This window comes from Panthera uncia, unplaced genomic scaffold (genome assembly GCF_023721935.1).
Source record: "Panthera uncia isolate 11264 unplaced genomic scaffold, Puncia_PCG_1.0 HiC_scaffold_1667, whole genome shotgun sequence".
NCBI lineage: Eukaryota > Metazoa > Chordata > Mammalia > Carnivora > Felidae > Panthera > Panthera uncia.
Genome location: NW_026058324.1, coordinates 940 through 18,946, shown reverse-complemented (window position 1 = coordinate 18,946; position 18,007 = coordinate 940). Strand labels below are relative to the sequence as shown.

General features: G+C 37.9%; 1 protein-coding gene across 1 annotated transcript in view; it reads left to right on the top strand.

Annotated features, from left to right (window-relative positions):
* LOC125917299 (DNA replication licensing factor MCM6) overlaps positions 1-8,607 on the top strand; it is a 29,494-nt gene extending 20,887 nt beyond the window's left edge. The window contains exons 11-14 of the mRNA XM_049623536.1: positions 291-426; positions 1,549-1,704; positions 3,536-3,675; positions 8,110-8,607. Coding sequence (XP_049479493.1) covers positions 291-426; positions 1,549-1,704; positions 3,536-3,675; positions 8,110-8,226 — 549 coding nt within the window. The 3' untranslated portion in view covers positions 8,227-8,607. The remainder of the gene's footprint in view (positions 1-290; positions 427-1,548; positions 1,705-3,535; positions 3,676-8,109) is intronic.
* Positions 8,608-18,007: the final 9,400 nt, after the last annotated feature.

The following is an 18,007-nucleotide window of genomic DNA, read 5'->3' as shown; positions in this document are numbered from 1 at the left end:
GTGTTCAGATCAGTAAAGACTGCCAAAATGGTTTTCCTTTAGTGGTTGTATCAATTTATATTCCCACCAGCAATGAATGAAAGTTGTTCTACATTATTTCCAATACCATATATTGTTGGTCTTTTTAAGCCATTCTGGTGAACTTACAGTGTTATCACGTATTTTATGTGTGTGTGAGAGAGGGAGAGTGTGAGAAAAGTTAAAATGCCACTATGATTTGGTAAGGAGAGAATCTGTTTGGTATATCAAGAAGACTGACTTTCTGATTTACTTCATCTTGATTGGTTTAGGTCCAGCCTAAACATGTGAAGGAAGCTTTCAGGTTACTGAATAAGTCAATCATCCGTGTAGAAACACCCGATGTCAACCTAGATCAAGAAGAAGAGGCCCAGATGGAGGTAGATGAGGGCCCAGATGGCATCAATGGTGAGATACTTGTTCATTTACTGTTCTGGAGTTAAGAACTAAAATGTTCTCTGAGATATTATGATAAAAGTGCACTTGTTGATGGTTTTGAAGTCTGTATAGCAAAAGGGAAAAAATGGATATTGAATTGTACTAACTGTTTACAAGGTAAAATACAATTAAATAATTCATATAGAATATCTATGTGTGAAAGATTGAAAGAAAATACACCAAAATGGTGACAGTGAACTTAATTTCCTGGCCTGATTTATTGTTATTTTGCTTTTGAAGTAAAAACATGTTCTTGACTACATTAAAACAGACAAATACTGGGGCATCAGTTAAGCATCCGACTCTTGATTTTGGCTCAGGTTATGATCTCATGGTTTGTGAGTTTGAGCCCCACATCAGACTCTGTGCTGACAGTGCAGAGACTGCTTGGGATTCTTTCTCTCTCCCTGTCTCTGTTCCTCCATTTGTGCTCTCGCTCTCTCTCTCAAAATAAATAAACTTTAAAACAAAAAACAGACAAATAACAGATTTTCACATTTTGTGTATAATATTGCAAATGAACTTAAAAAAAATTTTTTTTAATGTTTATTTAGTTTTGAGAGAGAGAGAGCGCAAGTTGGGGAAGGACACAGAGAGAGGGAGACACAAAATCCGAAATAGGCTCCAGGCTCTGAGCTGTCCGCACAGAGCCTGGCACGGGGCTCAAACTCATGGACCACGAGCTCATGACCTGAGCTGTAGTCAGACGCTTAACCAACTGAGCCACCCAGTGCCCCCCCAACCCTGTTTGTTTGTTTGTTTTTTCAATGTTTATTTTTGAGTGAGAGAGTGCAAGTAGGGGAAAGACAGAGAGAGAGGGAGACACCGAATCTGAAGCAGCAAATGAACTTTTAGATCAGGGAATCTTCATAACTGCCATCCTTCCCATTCCTTCCAAATTAGTTTCTGTTTTCACTATTAGCATTTACAAATTTGTTTCTAATTTATTTGTAAAATGACTAAATACTGAGTGTAACTATATGCTTGTGTAGAAGTTAGTATTAAAATAGAAGTAGTATACTTATATAAACATTTGATGGGGGAGTGTTGGAGGCACAAAAACAAGATTCAGATGGTTGATATTTCACTTAGGTCATGTTGACAGCCCTGCTCCTGTGAATGGAATCAATGGCCACAGTGAAGACATAAACCAAGATTTTGTTCCTAAAGCCTCCTTAAGGCTGGGCTTCTCTGAGTACTGCCGAATCTCTAACCTTATTGTGCTTCACCTCAGAAAGATGGAGGAAGGTAAGGCTTTACCTAGTATGGCCACATGCTTAGTCATTCATATAAGTTGTATTTGTATAAGCCATTTCTAACTGCTAAAGACTGTTTTGTCGGAAGAGATCATAAATTGTTATAGAGGCTCACTTTGGCAAAGAAAATCTATCAGTATATCTGACAGTCTGGACCTTTCACCCACAAGTTCATTGTCAGACAAAGATCATTTTTTAATGTCCTTCACCTATTTTAATATTTTTGAGAATCAGAAGTTAGGATCTGATAATATATAAAGAAGCACTTAAATGTTTTTACAGATGCAAAATCACTGTTCCTAACAATGGCTTTACTTCAAATGGATGACTCTAGGTTATTTATTTTTGTAGGCAAGTAATTGAACTGAAAAGACCATATTGGCACAGGTACATTCTATACCTAAAAATGAAGTAAAATCCTCATTTCTCTGTATATAAAGTGTGATATCTGGACACTAGTATCCTGCCTATCTTAATTAACTGCTTTACTGTGCTATTCCACCATGCCTGTAGTTGGCATAGAAAATGATGAAATCAAGGTGTTGAACTTAAACTTTAATTTGCTGGTTAGCACTCAGATAATTCTTATTTAAAAGTCCAAAAATGCTGGCTTCTGGACACTCTCATCACAGTGTCCTGTCTGTGGAAGGAAGAGAACAGTGAGGTTGTCTTAGCTTACTAAAGATTTGAATCCTGTAGTTTTTGCCCCTTGGGAGTTGTAGACCAGTGGGAGGGAGGAGAGAAGGCAGTAAAGAGGCCAGTATGACAGACAGGTTTTAGCCCTCCCACCCTCTTCTCACATAAAAACTTTTGGGAGCTCACATGTTCTTGTGTTCACATTGTATTTCATTTGTCTTTTTCTCATGTAGTCAAATTTTAAACATGGCAAACCATTGATGGAGCAAAGATAATGGTTAGCGCCCAGGCACTGTATGCATTCCACAGATAAATTCTGCTAGATCTTCTTTTCCTTAGAAAAAAAATACTGTTCACCTAGTAGTAATGAATTCTCAGTCTTCAGGTAGACAGCTGTTCTCTAGTCCAGCACAGAGAATACAACTTTAAGCCAAGAAGGTCACTTACTGAGAACATTTAGACCAACCACTGAAGTTTCAGTACACCCATAATAAAACTTTTCAAAGCCATTGTCAGTAAAGCTAGAATTTTCCTATTTTTCATTTTTCATTTTAGTAACAGTAGCTAGAACCAAGACTAAGAGTTTTCTCTTATTAATACTTTGCTTCTGTGATAGTTACGCTATTATCCAGGTTCCATCTTTTCTTGTGAATTTGGACTTCTGCTTTGGACTCTGACAAAGTAGATAATCATTCAGTATAGATAGACCTTGCTGAAATAAGTTGATAATTTTTTATTTTGAGTAATGCCCTTGGATTTCACTTCTTGGTTCAGCTGTGTAAAATCTTCCTTATTCCAAAGAGGAAAAGTTATGTTTAAGAAGTTTTGCTTGCTGTTGCTAATTTATGCTGTCAATTACTATTGGCAAACATTCTCATAGAAGGTGAAGGAAACAGCTTCATACTTTGAAATATTAATAGCTTCAAGAAACTTGTTTCTTATAATCTCTATTTTATTAGATTTTTTTTCCTCAGGATAAAGTGAGGCATACTTTAATACAAGTAATATGACAGGTTATTTCAAGCTTACACTGGAACATTGCAAACCTTATTTTAGCAGGTATTCTTTCTGACAGGTTGATGGTTATCTAATCTGTACATTATCTTGTGTATGCAAACCCCAAGGATTGGCAATACAATTTGCTAGAAGGCAAATTTAATCCTTTTGAAATGTATTTTTTGTTGCAGAAGAGGATGAGTCTGCATTAAAGAGGAGTGAGCTTGTTAACTGGTATTTGAAGGAAATCGAATCAGAAATAGATTCTGAAGAGGAACTTATAAATAAAAAGAGAATTATAGAGAAAGTCATCCATCGACTCACCCACTATGTACGTACATAGCTACTCTTGCTTATTAATGAGGGAGGGAGTCCATGCTTCATACCTGCAGGTTCATAGATGTTCATTTATTTTGAATCATTGGGATCTAGTTAAAATTATGAGTTGTGGAGGGCCAGGGTGGCTTAGTTGGTTAAGTGCCTGACTTAGGGTCAGGTCATGATACTGCAGTTCGTGGGTTTGAGCCCTGCGTAGGGCTCTGTGCTGACAGCTCAGAGCCTGGAGCCTGCTTCAGATTCTGTGTCTGCCTTTCTCTCTGGCCCTCCCCTGCTCATGGTCTGTCTCTCTCTCTCAAAAATAAAAAAAACATTGAAAGGAAAAAAAGAATTATGAGTTGTAAAAAAGAGAGAATTTACAGCAGTTAATTGACTTACTTCCTCTGCTGGAATCAGCAGAACCTAAGTTAAATCTGGGAAGGTAGGGTTAGGGTCTTACTATCAGACTATTTTTAATCTTTGTTTTCCACTCCACTCCCTTTACCATAAACCTGCAAGCATTCTGACCTCTATTGCCTGTTTTCTATATTTCCTCTTCCCCACATACTCACCTCCCCCATCACCCAGCTTACAGTCTATGGTCTGTCCCAATGATCACTATTTTCTCACACTTTATAATTTCTCTGTTCTACTTGATTGGCAAAACCCCAGCCTTGGTTAAATCTAAATCTTTTTACTGTGCCATATCCAAGGAGTTAAAAGTATCTGGAGAAAGGCATACAATCATGTGCCATGTCCTACTTTAAATTCATGCCACTAATCTCAAGTGGACTCTTCTTTTTTCTTTTCTTTTCCTTTTTTTTTTTTTACCATATACGCAGAGTTTTATTCAGGGTAACTTAATGACAAGGGGAGTCACGTGGACGATGATCCAGGTGCTAAGCAGATACCCTTTGTAAAGTCCAGAACTTAATCCACAGATTTTATAAAGCAAGGAGGTGCGGGGATATGCTGAGGTCACTGTGATGAGGTCAAAGGGTTTAACATTTAACACACTCGTTGCCCCATCTGTGTGCCACATGAGAGGGAGGGGAAGAAACTATGTTACCTCTACTAGTTATCTAGCCATTATAGGAAAGATAAGAACAAGCTTTACTGCATTCTGGGCAGGGCATACATAAACCTCCAAGGGGCCTGGAACATACAGCCCTGAGGGAGGCCATTTTGAGGAAATGAATAAGATGGAGGTTTCACTTGAGTAACTCAGTTTAATCCAATGGTTCTCAATTTTAGCATGCACCAGAATCATCTGAAAAACTTACTAAAACGCAGATCACTGGAACCACTCCCAGAATTTGTAATTTAGTAGGTCTGGGATAGAGACCAAAAATTTATTTTGTTTTGTTTTGTTTATTTATTTACACCAAATTAGTTAGCATATCATACAACAATGATTTCAGGAGTAGATTCCTTAATGCTCCTTACCCATTTAGCCCATCCCCCACTCCCACAACCCCTCCAGTAACCCTGTTTGTTCTCCATATTTGTGAGTCATTTTGTCCCCCTCCCTGTTTTTATATTATTTTTGTTTCCCTTCCTTTACGTTCATCTGTTGTAAATGACAAGATTTCATTCTTTTCGATCGCCGAGTAATACTCCATTGTATGTATATACATCTTCTTTATCCCTTCATCCATCAATGGACATTTGGGCTGTTTCCATACTTTGGCTATTGTTGATAGTGCTGCTATAAACATGGGGGTGCATGTGTCCCTTCGAAACAGCACACCTGTATCCCGTGGACAAATACCTAGTAGTGCATTTGCTGGGTCAGAGGGTAGTTCTATTCTTAGTTTTTTGAGGAACCGTCATACTGTTTTCCAGAGTGGCTGCACCAGCTTGCATTCCCATCAAGTGGATTCTTCTTTACTGATCCTACCTACCTCACAGTGGCACTGCCCAGTGCTATGACTTCTTCCAGTCTCTAACAGGATCATTACAGGCATGCCTCCTCCCTACTCACATCAGTTGGTCATTCTCTATATTTGGCCTATTGGTCTGTCACTGTTGATTGCTCCTTCTGAGTCACCATATTTTCCTGGGTCTTCTCCTATCTCTTTGGTTATTTCCTCTTAGTCTCTTTTCCTGAGTCTTGTCACTTTTTAAATGGAGTGCTGTACTCAATCCTCAGACCTCTTTTGTATTTACATTGATTACCTAAGTGATCTCATTTGGTTCTATGAATTTAAATCCATCCACTGATGTCTCCCAGATTCAGCTGTCACCTCTCCTCTAAACTCCAGATGTCGGTAACCAGCTGCCTACTTGTGAACTATAGGCATCTCATGCTTAATGTGTGCAAAACAGTTCTTTCCCCCACCCCCCCCACAGTGTTCCCATTTACTCAGTTGTAAGCCAAACACGTTAGAATCATCCATGATGCCAGTTTTCCCTCATAGCCACTCCTTTAAGCAGCAAATCCTGTGAGCCCTGCCTTCAGTGTATATATTCTGTGTTCTATTCTCACCGCCTTCACATTTACTTAAGCTACTATGCCTGAACTTTCACAGGAGCCTCCTAACTGTCCCCCTTTGTACTAGCTCTCTGTCCAGCAGCCAGACAGATCTTTTAACAAATCAAAACGTTTTCATGCCCTACCTTCCAGTTCTTCCTTCCAGTCTCCATAACATGGCCTGCAGAACCTCTACAACCAAACCCCTCCTTAGGTGTATACCTCTTCACCTTCTTGCATAGGACTCTTCATGTTGCTACTCAGTGATACTGGCCTTGTCACTATTCCAGAGACACACCAAACATGAGGACCTTCGCACTTGTCCTTTGTCTCTTTACCTAGGTTCCCTCTTTCATTCTGGTGTCTGCTCAAATGTTACCTTCTCAAAGAGGTGGTTCTTGCCTAACCTGTCAAAATAAGAGCCTCCTGGAGCACCTGGGTGGCTCAGTCAGTTAAGTATCCGACTTCAGCTCAGGTCATGATCTCACAGTTCGTGGGTTTGAGCTTCACGTCAGGCTCTGCACTATCAGCACTTCAGATCTACTTTCTCCCTCTCTCTCCCTCCTGTCCCCCTCCACCCCTTCTAAAATAAATAAACATTAAAAAAATAATAATAAGAGCCTCCTTCTTGCTATCACTCCCTAACCCTGCTTTGTGTTACTTCATAGTGCTTATCATTGCCTGGCACTAGGTTTTCAGTTTGACTTACTAGAATGCAAGCACCAGGAGGCCAGGGACTTTGTTTTATTGATCATTCTACCTCCAAGACCTGTAGTGGTGCCTGGCACATAGATCAAATATTTGATGAGTGATTGAATTTTTATGTTTAAGTGGCAGATTCAATTGCCCTGTAGCTCACTTTACAGTGTTCACTCTATAAATATTATGAGTGTCACATTATCAGGATTGTATCATCTGAAAAACCCTTTACTTGTGTGAGTAGATGAGTGTATGATTAGGTGGTATAATATCTATGAAAATCTGAATTGGGGTGGTAAACATTCAGTTGTCTTTCTAGTGCTGGGCAGTGTGTTTGCACCAGGCCAGCCCTTCCCTTCCTAATGCCTTCTGGGATCAGTGTAAGATAAATTGACCCACACCACAAGTCTACTTTGGGACATTTGGTAAAATTAGCTGATCTAAACTGGAGCTACCTTTTTAAGTTTGACACCACCTGAGCTAGCTAGCTCATTTACAAAAGACTAGAGAAATTACACTGTGCTGATCAAGTGTTCTTCCTGTAAGGGCTTGTTAGTACATAAAGTGAGATCTTAAAAGCGTCCAGTCCCTCTTGATGGCAGTAGTGCTCATACTATAGGACGTTTCTACCTTCTTAAGATCGAACACTATTTCCTGAGTTCTATATGGGCTTGGCTAGGAGTTCCTCTCATTTGTGGGTATTTTAGATCAACTTACAGGTACATTTAAGCTATGTGGCATGTTCTACTTTTTTTTATTAGCTCAGAGTGAAAATTTTTCCATGTTAATTATCTTTAGATTATACCTCTAACTGAATTATGAACGGGTGGTATATGAAAGAGTTAGTGGCTAGTAACTAAAAATTTATACTAAATGAAATTAGAACACTTATCAGAGTGATAAACAGAATGATAACCATATTTATCAGGATTTTACACAATTGCATAACCTTAAAATTCATGTATTTTGTCTTTTTTGAAATCATATTTACAAGATGTAGTATGCCAGGAAACCTTACTAAAATCACAACATTGAGCTTGCCTATGTATTTTGTAATTTTTCAAAAGAGATTTATGTTATAAAAGATCTGTATCCTAATGGGAAAGGGGTGTAGCAAAACTTGGTAAAGATTTTAAGGTATAGTCCTTTCTCTGAGAGGTTATGAAGGAGAAATGGAAGAAAATGCTAGTTGCAAATACTCAGAAGGGTCAAATTATGTGGATGGGGCATTTTTACACTACTGCTGGAGACCTCAGGACAAATCTTTGTGTTTCACAGGATCATGTTCTGATTGAGCTCACCCAAGCTGGACTGAAAGGCTCTACAGAAGGAAGTGAGAGCTATGAAGAGGATCCCTACTTAGTAGTTAACCCTAATTACTTGCTTGAAGATTAAGATATTGAAAGTAACCAGAAAAACTGGCCCCTACCTTCCGGCCTAGAGTCTGGATGTAGCTCTACTAGCAAGAGACATGTTTCTGGGAACAAGGCTTCAGGAAGATTTATTTTGAGGAATAAGAACCTAGTTGGTGGTCCTGTATGTCACGTTCCTGTAATAAGCTTTTATATTAACACAAGCTTTAGCACATTGTTTAGCGTGCTTGTCTAAATGAAGTTGGAACCCAATGATGTGTGCTTTCTGTAACTGAGGCCTTGTTTTCATGTATAGAAAAAGGTCTGTTATTTTTATGGTATATAGTATCTTACTGGAGAGGTAACTTTTTACAATTGCCAACTACTGCTTTTTCTTTGTCAAAATAAAATAATGTGTTCTGCAGTTGTCCATTTTTATTTCCACCCTACTCTAATTATTGCTTTCATCTGCATTTGACCCTTGAACAACATGGAGGTTGGTGGCACCAGTTCCCCCGTGCAGTCAAAAATCTGTGTATAACTTTTGGCTTCCGCAAAACTTAACCACTAACATTGCCTACTGTTGACTGGAAGCCTTACTGATAATATACAGTTGATTAACACATATTTTGTATGTTATATGTATTATATATTGTATTCTTAATACCTTTTTCTTAATTTTTTCAGTATTTCTAGACTACAAGATTTGTCTACAAGTTTTTTGAAATTTCTTGCAGATGTCTGGAAATTTTTCCAATATATTTATTGGAAAAATCCATGTATAAATGTACCCACACAGTTCAAACTTGATTTATGGGGGCGCAGCTATGCTTAACATGAGTCTTGTTCCCAGTTTGCTTACTGTGGGGCAGGTGGGTGGAAGTGTGTGGCATTATAAGCCTCTAGGACTAGGTTCCTATGAGGAGTCCTTATTAGAATTCATATAAAGGCTAAGGGGCTTTGGAAATTACCTTCCAAGATTAATTCCAATTCTGTTTTGTTTTTTAAGATAGTACAATAAACTTTATAAACGTCTTCATCATCAGTATGTTCATGATGTAGCAGTTTCTGCTGTACCTTTTAACAACAGCTGGGCATTTGGGGGCCTTTAGGGTCAGGGAATGTTTGTATTTTGTATGTGAGTTCATTAATAATAACTTCACTGTCCAATGGCTTGAAAACAACAGGGTGAAGAGGACTGGAAATGAATAAAGAAGTGCACAGTTATCACTTCTCAGCCTTTTGGCTAAGATCAAGTGAAGAAGTTGCATAATTAGCAGATGCAGACTGTAAATTCCTCTGTCAAAAGTATGTTTCTAATTAATGAGGGTAGGTGAAGCTATTGGGAAGAGGAAACCTCAGGGTACAGAATCTCAAACTCCCTGTTGAGGCAGTTAGGAGATGCTAGTGTAAGGCACAAATAGGACATTCAGTAATAGGTGAAAGGAAGAATATTCTAGTGAAAACCCAGGAGACAGCAAGCCCCTCTGCACTGACTCCCAACATGATAAAATGGGATGGAGAGGACCTGAAAGAAATAGCCTGACAGGAATTTGAACTTTAATTTTATCAATATTTACCCAAAGGGAAATTCGAAGCCTAGGAAAGAGGAGTTCTTTTTTGGTTAATCTCTCCTCTTCCCAATTTTGCCATTTGAGTAGGGGCTCCAGAGCAAGGTGAGGGAGGGCCTTACTGCAAATGAAGTCCTAAGTTTTTGCATATCTGAATAAGTGTGTTTATATTTCCACACATTCCACATGCCCTTTTCTTCTACATGTTACTTGTCAGGGAGGTGATGAAGTGGCTAATGGATGATGGAGCATGTATAAGATCCTTATGAAGAAAATTAGACAAGTGTTTAGTAAGTGGATGTAACATGTTTCTGAATGGGAAGACTTGAATGTCATTTGTTAGCTTATCTATAAACTTAATGTGTTTTCCACAAAATTCCAACAGATGTCCATCAATAAGGAAATGACTACATAAGTTGTGGTACAACTATATTGTAGGATATACAAACAAAACTAAACCTGTATGTTTGAAATGGAAATATCTATACGACACATGGAGAAGAAAATGTGCAAATACAGCTATAGGAATACCTAAATATATAAAGACAGTATTAACATCCCTACAGGGAGAAATAGAAGTACAATAATAGTAGGAGACTTCAGTACCTATTGTGATCAATGAATAGATAATCCAGACAAAATATCAATAAGGAAACAATGACTTTACGATATTTTTAAGTATATTTATTTTGAGAGAGAGGATATGAGCAGGGGAGGGGCAGAGAGAATCCCAAGCAGGTCTCTGCGCTATCAACACAGAGCCCAATGCAGGGCTCAATCTCACAAATCGTGAGATCATGTCCTGAGCCAAAATTAAGAGTCTGATGCTTTGCAAACTGAGCCACCCAGGCACCCCAGGAAGCATTGACTATAACATTAGACCAAGTGGAGTTACCAAGCATATACAGGACAGGACATTCTATCTAAAAGTAACAACACATTCTTTTTTTTTTTTAATTTTTTTTTTAAGTTTATTTATTTTTGAGACAGAGACAGAGCATGAACGGGGCAGGGTCAGAGAGAGAGGGAGACACAGAATCGGAAGCAGGCTCCAGGCTCTGAGCCATCAGCCCAGAACCCGACGCGGGGCTCGAACTCACGGACCGCGAGATCGTGACCTGAGACAAAGTCGGACGCTTAACCGACTGAGCCACCCAGGCGCCCCAACAGAACACATTCTTAAGCACACAGGGAACATTCTCCAGGGTAGATCATATGTTACACCATAGAATAAGTCTTAATAAATTTGAGATTGAAATAAGTATCTTTTCCGACCATAATATGGTGTGAAACTAGAAATCAGTTACAAAAGAGAACTGGGAAATCAACAAGTATATGGAGATTGCTACCAAACAACTAGTTTCAAAGAAAAAATAAATTCTAAAGTATCTTGAGACAAATGAAAACGGGAATACAACATACAAAAATTTATGGGATGCAGGAAAGCAGGGTTTTTTTTTTTTTTAATGTTTATTTTTGAAGAGCGTGAGCAGGAGAGGGGCAGAGAGAGGGAGACAGAGATCCCAAGCAGGCTCCACACTGTCAGTTCAGACCCCTACGTGGAACTTGAACTCATGAACTGTGAGATCATGACCTGAGCCAAAAACAGGGGTCCAGTGCTTAACCAACTGAGCCACCCAAGCACCCCAGCAAAAGCAGTTCTTGGAGGGAACTTTTTAAGTTTTATTTATATAAGTAATCTCTACACCCAATGTGGGGCTGGAACTCATGACCCCGAAATCAAAAGTGGCCCGTACTTCCAGTTGAGCCAGCCAGGTGCTCCCTAAGAGGGAACTTCAAAGGGATAAATAGCTACATTAAGAAACAAACATCTCAGGAAAAACAAGCTAACTTTAGGGGCGCCTGGGTGGTTCAATAGTTTAAGTGTCTGACTCTTGATTTGGGCCCAAGTCGTGATCTCATGGTTAGTGAGTTTGAGCTTCACATAGGGCTCCACACTGACAGTGTGGAACCTGCTTGGGATTCTTTCCCCCTCGCTGCTCACACGTGCTCTCTCAAAAAACAAAAAAAGGAAAACCTAACTTTACATCTCAAAGAACTAGAAAACAACAAATGTTAGTAGAAGGAAGAAAATAACAGAGGACATAAAATAAAGACTAAAATGACAATAGAAGAAAAGCTCAAAGAAACAGAGCTGGTTTTTTGAAAAGAGAAAAAAATGACAAACCTTTAACTGGACTCACCAAGAAAAAAAGAGGACTTCAAATCCAAAGGAAAGAGGTGACGTTACCACAGATACCACAGAAATACAAAGCATCATAAGAAACTACTATGAGCAATTGTACACAAGTAGAACAACCTAGAAGAAATAAATTCCTAGAAATATACAACTTACCAAGACTGAGTCATAAAGAAAAAGTCTGAACAGACCAATTACTAGTAAGGGATCTGAATCAATAATCAAAAACCTCCCAAAAAACAAAAGTCCAGGATTAAATGGCTTCAATGATGAATTCTACCAACCATTTAAAGAAGATTAATACCAACCCTCCAATTCTTCCAAAAAATGGAAGAGGAGGGAACACTTATAAACTTGTTTTATAAGGCCAGCATTAACCTAATACCAATATCAGACAAAGTCACTAAAAGAAAAAATTATAGGCCAATGTCTCTTATGAACATCGATATGAAAATCCTTAATATTAGTATACCAAATTCAACAATACATTAAAAGGATCATACACCATGATCAACTGGGATTTGTTCCAGGGATGCAAGGATAGTTCAACATCTACAAATCAATGTGATATACCACATTAACAAAATGAAGGACAAAAATCATATGATCACCTCAGTAGATGTAGAAAAAAAAATTTGACAAAATCCAACATCCATTTATGACTAAACCCCAACAAAAGTGGGTACAAAGGGAACATACCTCAACAAATAGAGACCATATACAACAAGCCCACAGATAACATCATACTCAAATGGTGAGAAGCTGGAAGCTTTTCCTCTAATGTCAGCAACAAGACAAGAATGTAAACTTTCACCACTTTTATTCAATAACAGTATTAGAAGCTTTGGCCAGAGCAATTAGTCAAGAAAAAGAAACAAAAGGCATCCAAATCAGAAAGAAAAGTATAAAACTGTCACTATTCGCAGATGATATATCATATATAGAAAACTCTAAAGACTCCACCAAAAAACTGTTGGAAGGAATCCACAAATTCAGCAAACTTGCAGGATACAAAATCAATAATAAAAATGTGTTGCATTTCTATACACTAATAATGAGCTATCAGAAAGAGAAATTAAGAAAACAATCTACTTACAATTGTATCAAATGCAATACCTAGATTAAAATACCTAGGGAATAAATATAATCAGGGATGTGTACACTGACAACCATAAGACACTGATGAAGTAAATTGAAGAAGATACAAATAAATGGGAAGATATTCCACACTCATGAATTGGAAGAATTGACATTGTTAAAATGTCCATACTACCCAAAGCAATCTATGGATTTAATGTAATCCCTATCAAAATTCCAATGGCATTTTCCATAGAAATAGAACGAACAATTCTAAAATGTGTATGCAACCACAAAAGGCCCTGAATAGCTAAAGCAATCTTGAGGGAAAAACAAAGCCCAAGGTATCACACTCCCTGATTTCAGACTATATTATGAAGCTGTAGCAAGCAAAATAGTATGGCATTGGCATAAAAACAGACACATAGATCAATGGAACAAAACAGCCCAGAAATAAACCACACATATATGATATAACACGAATAGCTAACTATCCCTTTTAAGCAGAAAAATGAAAAATTGACAAGGAGATAATATTTTCATTTTTCAAAGTGTCAAAAATGTGAAGTTTTATGACAGGTATTAGCAAAACACAGATTTAGGCACACCTCTAAACTTTAGGTAGGATTTAAATTTGATGAAGCCTATTTTGGATAACTATTTGGGTTTCAATCAAAATTCTAAATAGTAGTATAACACTGAGTCAGGAACTTAATTTCCAAGACTCTGTCTTAAAGAAATGGTCATACGTGTAGACAAAGATTCATTTACAACACATTACAATTAAGAATCAACCAGTACTCGATATATGAGAGGTTCAATTAGGGTACATCCTTATGGGGCATACTATGCATCTGTTAAAAAGAAGCGGGTCTAGGGGCGCCTGGGTGGCTCAGTCGGTTGAGTGGCCGACTTTGGCTCAGGTCATGATCTCGCAGTCCGTGGGTTCGAGCCCCGCGTCGGGCTCTGTGCTGACAGCTCAGAGCCTGGAGCCCGTTTCAGATTCTGTGTCTCCCTCTCTCTGACCCTCCCCCATTCATGCTCTGTCTCTCTCTGTCTCAAAAATAAATAAAAACATTAAAAAATTAAAAAAAAAAAAAAAAAGAAGAAGCGGGTCTATATTTTCTGATATAGACAGAACTCTGAGAACTGTTAAGTGGAAAAAAGAAATCTGAGGAACAATACATAAAGTATAATCCCATATATGTTAAATTATATGTTTAAAATGTTATACACTTATGTATGTTGGCATTTGTGTATATGTAGCGTTCGTTGAGTTGCACTGTTTCAAACACATTGAAGAATGATCTCTTTTAATTCTCACAATTTATCTACTCATCATTGTTACCAATGAGGAAACAGAGGCACAGAGAAATTAAGTACTTTCACAAGATTTAAACCTGCATAACCATTCAGCTACATAAAAAAAGAAAACTGGAAGGAAACACAGTGTTTAGAGTGCTTACCCAAGGAAGGTGAGGGGAGTTGGGGAAGAGGAATTTGCAGGTTTGTCTTTTACGCTTTTACATTTGAATCTTTTACACAATGTGTTCATCATTTACTTATATATTTTTAAGGGGGAAAAAGGTTTGGCAAGGGATGCAATCTTTGTTCTGTTATGTAAATGAGTTTTTTTGTGTATAAACAAATTTTAAAATAATTTGAAATTAATAAAAAAAACACGGAGAACTTTTTCCTTCAGACACTTTCCAGGTTCATCTGCTTAAATTGTGCGAAATGTTTGAGGTCTTTGTGTTATCTCTTATGGTCTTTAAATTTTTGATATTACACTGGTAAGCCATGTACTGATTTCATTATCACAGATAACGCAGTTAAATATTAACTGTTAATAATCACTTAGCATTTTACAACCTGGCTGTTGTTATAAAGTAACGATTCCATGTACTTCCTAACAGGTCCTTGAAAATGGAGCTGGCCTGGAATTCAGTCTTTATTGTTCTCCTGAGCTTTTCGTGCTGGGGGTTAGATTGGGAATCTGATAGAAAATTCATTTCAGCTGCTGGTCCTCTCACCAATGACTTGCTATACAACTTGAGTGATCCACTGGGAAACCAGCGTTCTAATTTTGCAGCAGAGGACAGAAGCATTTATGTTTGTCGCCAACCACTGCCCGCTTTCCTGCCGAAGTTCTTTAATAGTGTTCGTGCCAATAAGATCACCCATTACAAAGTATTTCTTCCATGGGCACAACTTCTCCCAACAGGAAGCTCCAAGAACCCAGACAGCAAAACAGTGCAGTGCTACCGGCAACTCCTTGAGACTCTCAAGACCGCACAGCTTCAGCCCCTGGTCGTTCTGCATCACCAGACCCTTCCTGCCAGCACGGTCCAGAGAAGAGAAGTCTTTGCTGATCTCTTTGCGGACTATGCCACATTCGCCTTCCACTCCTTTGGGGACCTGGTTAAGATCTGGTTCACGTTTAGTGACTTGGAGGAGGTGATAAAAGAGTTTCCACACCAGGAATCAAGACCTTCACATCTCCAGACCCTCACTGATGCCCACAGAAAAGCCTATGAGATTTACCATGAAAAATATGCTTCTCAAGGTAAGTACACACAACCCTGATAGCTGACCCACCTTCTCCCTTCCTCCTTAAAGCAGGACTTGGCATTTCTTCCTCTTCAGTAGTCTTGTCTTTTGTATTCATTGGTGAGAAATTAATACTGTATTGAAGATACTCCCGTGGAGAGAAGCAGGGGTGGTTTATATTGCATAGTTCCAGCATTTCCTTTGAAAAATGTCTTTTAAGCACCCCTTCTCCAGTCTCGAGTCTGTGAGAGTATCTTTCTGTCCTTCCTACTCCATTCCTGCCTCCCTGCCTCTCCAAGGCTTCAGGATTGCCAGTCTTCCCTCAGTCTCCCCCTTTTCTCATGCAAAGCAAGTTATGCATTCTAGCTGAAGTTTACATTCCAGCAGAGAAGACAACTACAAAGATAAAATAACGATACACTGATTGGTAGTGAGGAGAGAGTAATTGCAATTGTCCATATTCCTGCTTTATAAGTAATTGAGGTTCTGATTCAGTAGGTTTAGGCAGGATGAGTACATTTGTGATTTTAATAAATTCCTAGGCGAATCTGAGGTATACCAATTTTAAGAACCAGTTTTGGATTATATATGCTTTCTGTTTTTTATTATATACTCTATGTATATTTGTATACATAGTATATAACATAATGCATACTTGTATATTCTACTTTTTAAACTTTAGATATTTTATGAGTACATTCTCATTTTATTAAAAATAAATATAAAATCCACCTATGAACGGATCATAGAGTTTTAAATATTTCTCTCACTTATATATGTCATATATATGTAAGTTTAATTTTCACATTACAAAATACATTGCAATGAACATTCCTATATATAAATCTTTGTCTACCTTCCATTCAATAAATTCTTTCTGATTCTTAGAATTGAAATCACTTGTTCAAAAAATGTGCATTCTTTAAGACTTTAAAGCATGTTGCTAAATTATTTTCCAGAAACACTGTAATAGTGTATACCAACAGTTATAAAATTTTTCTGACCCTACTCAGCCTGTCTTCAATGATATAATCATTTTGTTATTGGTAATTTGACAGCTGAAAACTATTATCTCCTTATATGCCTCACTGGCACGTATTTGATTATAGAGAGATTAAACATTTTTCTATGTTAAAAATGAAAGCAGGGCAAGGGAAGAAAGAGTATGAGTGTGGAGGGAGCTGGTTCAGATAGGGGTGTCAGGAAGACTGTCCTCAGGAAAGCCAAGGGAGGGAGCAAGCAAATGGATTAGAAAAGAGGATTCCAGGAAGAGGTTAAAGCCCCTGCATGGAGACAGTGAGAAGCCACAGTCAGTTTAGTGAGCTCTCGGTAGAGGGTAGGAGATGAGGAGAGGCTGAATTTGAAACTGCATTCTTTGGAAAGCCCGTCTTGGGGGCAAGTGAGCACGTAAATATTTGTTGGCTGTAATTCTACTGAAGAAGTGCTGGGTAAATGAACTTTGAAAGAAGGCAAGATTGAACTTGGTCCATCTCAAACAAAGGAAAATCTATCTTGTTTTGAGGACAGACTCTCTAGAATTATTTTGATTATAAAGTAGATATACATGTTTATTAAAATGTCTGTAGATTCCATTCTTAAGTTTCATCAGGTTACTAAACACTTTCTTTTTTGAGCTCATATTTTCCTTTTCTGCTCATTCCTCTCATCCTTCATTTTGTGTTTCATCAATATCACTAGATTATCTACCCCAATATAATGCAGGACACAAAGTAAATTATTTTTTCAGTCTCCTTCTTATTCCAACAGGTGGTTTTCCTTCTTTCTCTCTTTCTCTTATTTTCCACTCCTTTTTTAGTCCAATCCCATAGCCTTATTGTTCTTTTTCAAATATATCACCTAATATACACAAAACAGTTGTATAACATGAGTTGGTTAAAAGCAAAATACTATAAAAAATTACTGAACTGCTTTTTTTTAAAAAAAGCACAAAATTCTATAAAAATGCCCATGGAGTGACCTCTGAATCCAACAATTAAAACAGAATACCACCTCACGTCAACCAGGATGGCTGTAATAAAAACAAAACAAACAATAACAATTGTTGGCAATGATGTAGAGAAACTGGGACCCATACCACTGGTGAAGCCAGTGGTATGGTGAAGCCATTTTGGGAAACACTCCGGTAGTTTCTCAAACAGATAAACTTTATTTTTTGATTTATTTTTTTAAGATTTTATTTTTAAGTAATCTCTATACTCAGCATGGGGCTTGAACTCACTTTGTGAGTTCACAAAGTGAACTCCCCAGATCAAGAGTTGCATGCTCTACCAACTGAGCTAGTCAGGAACCCCTTGAAACAGATAAACTTTAGAGTTACCTATGATTCAACAATTTCTCTTCTAGGAGTATGTCTGAGAGAAATGAAAACAAATGTCTGGAAGAAAGCTTATCACAAACATTCATAG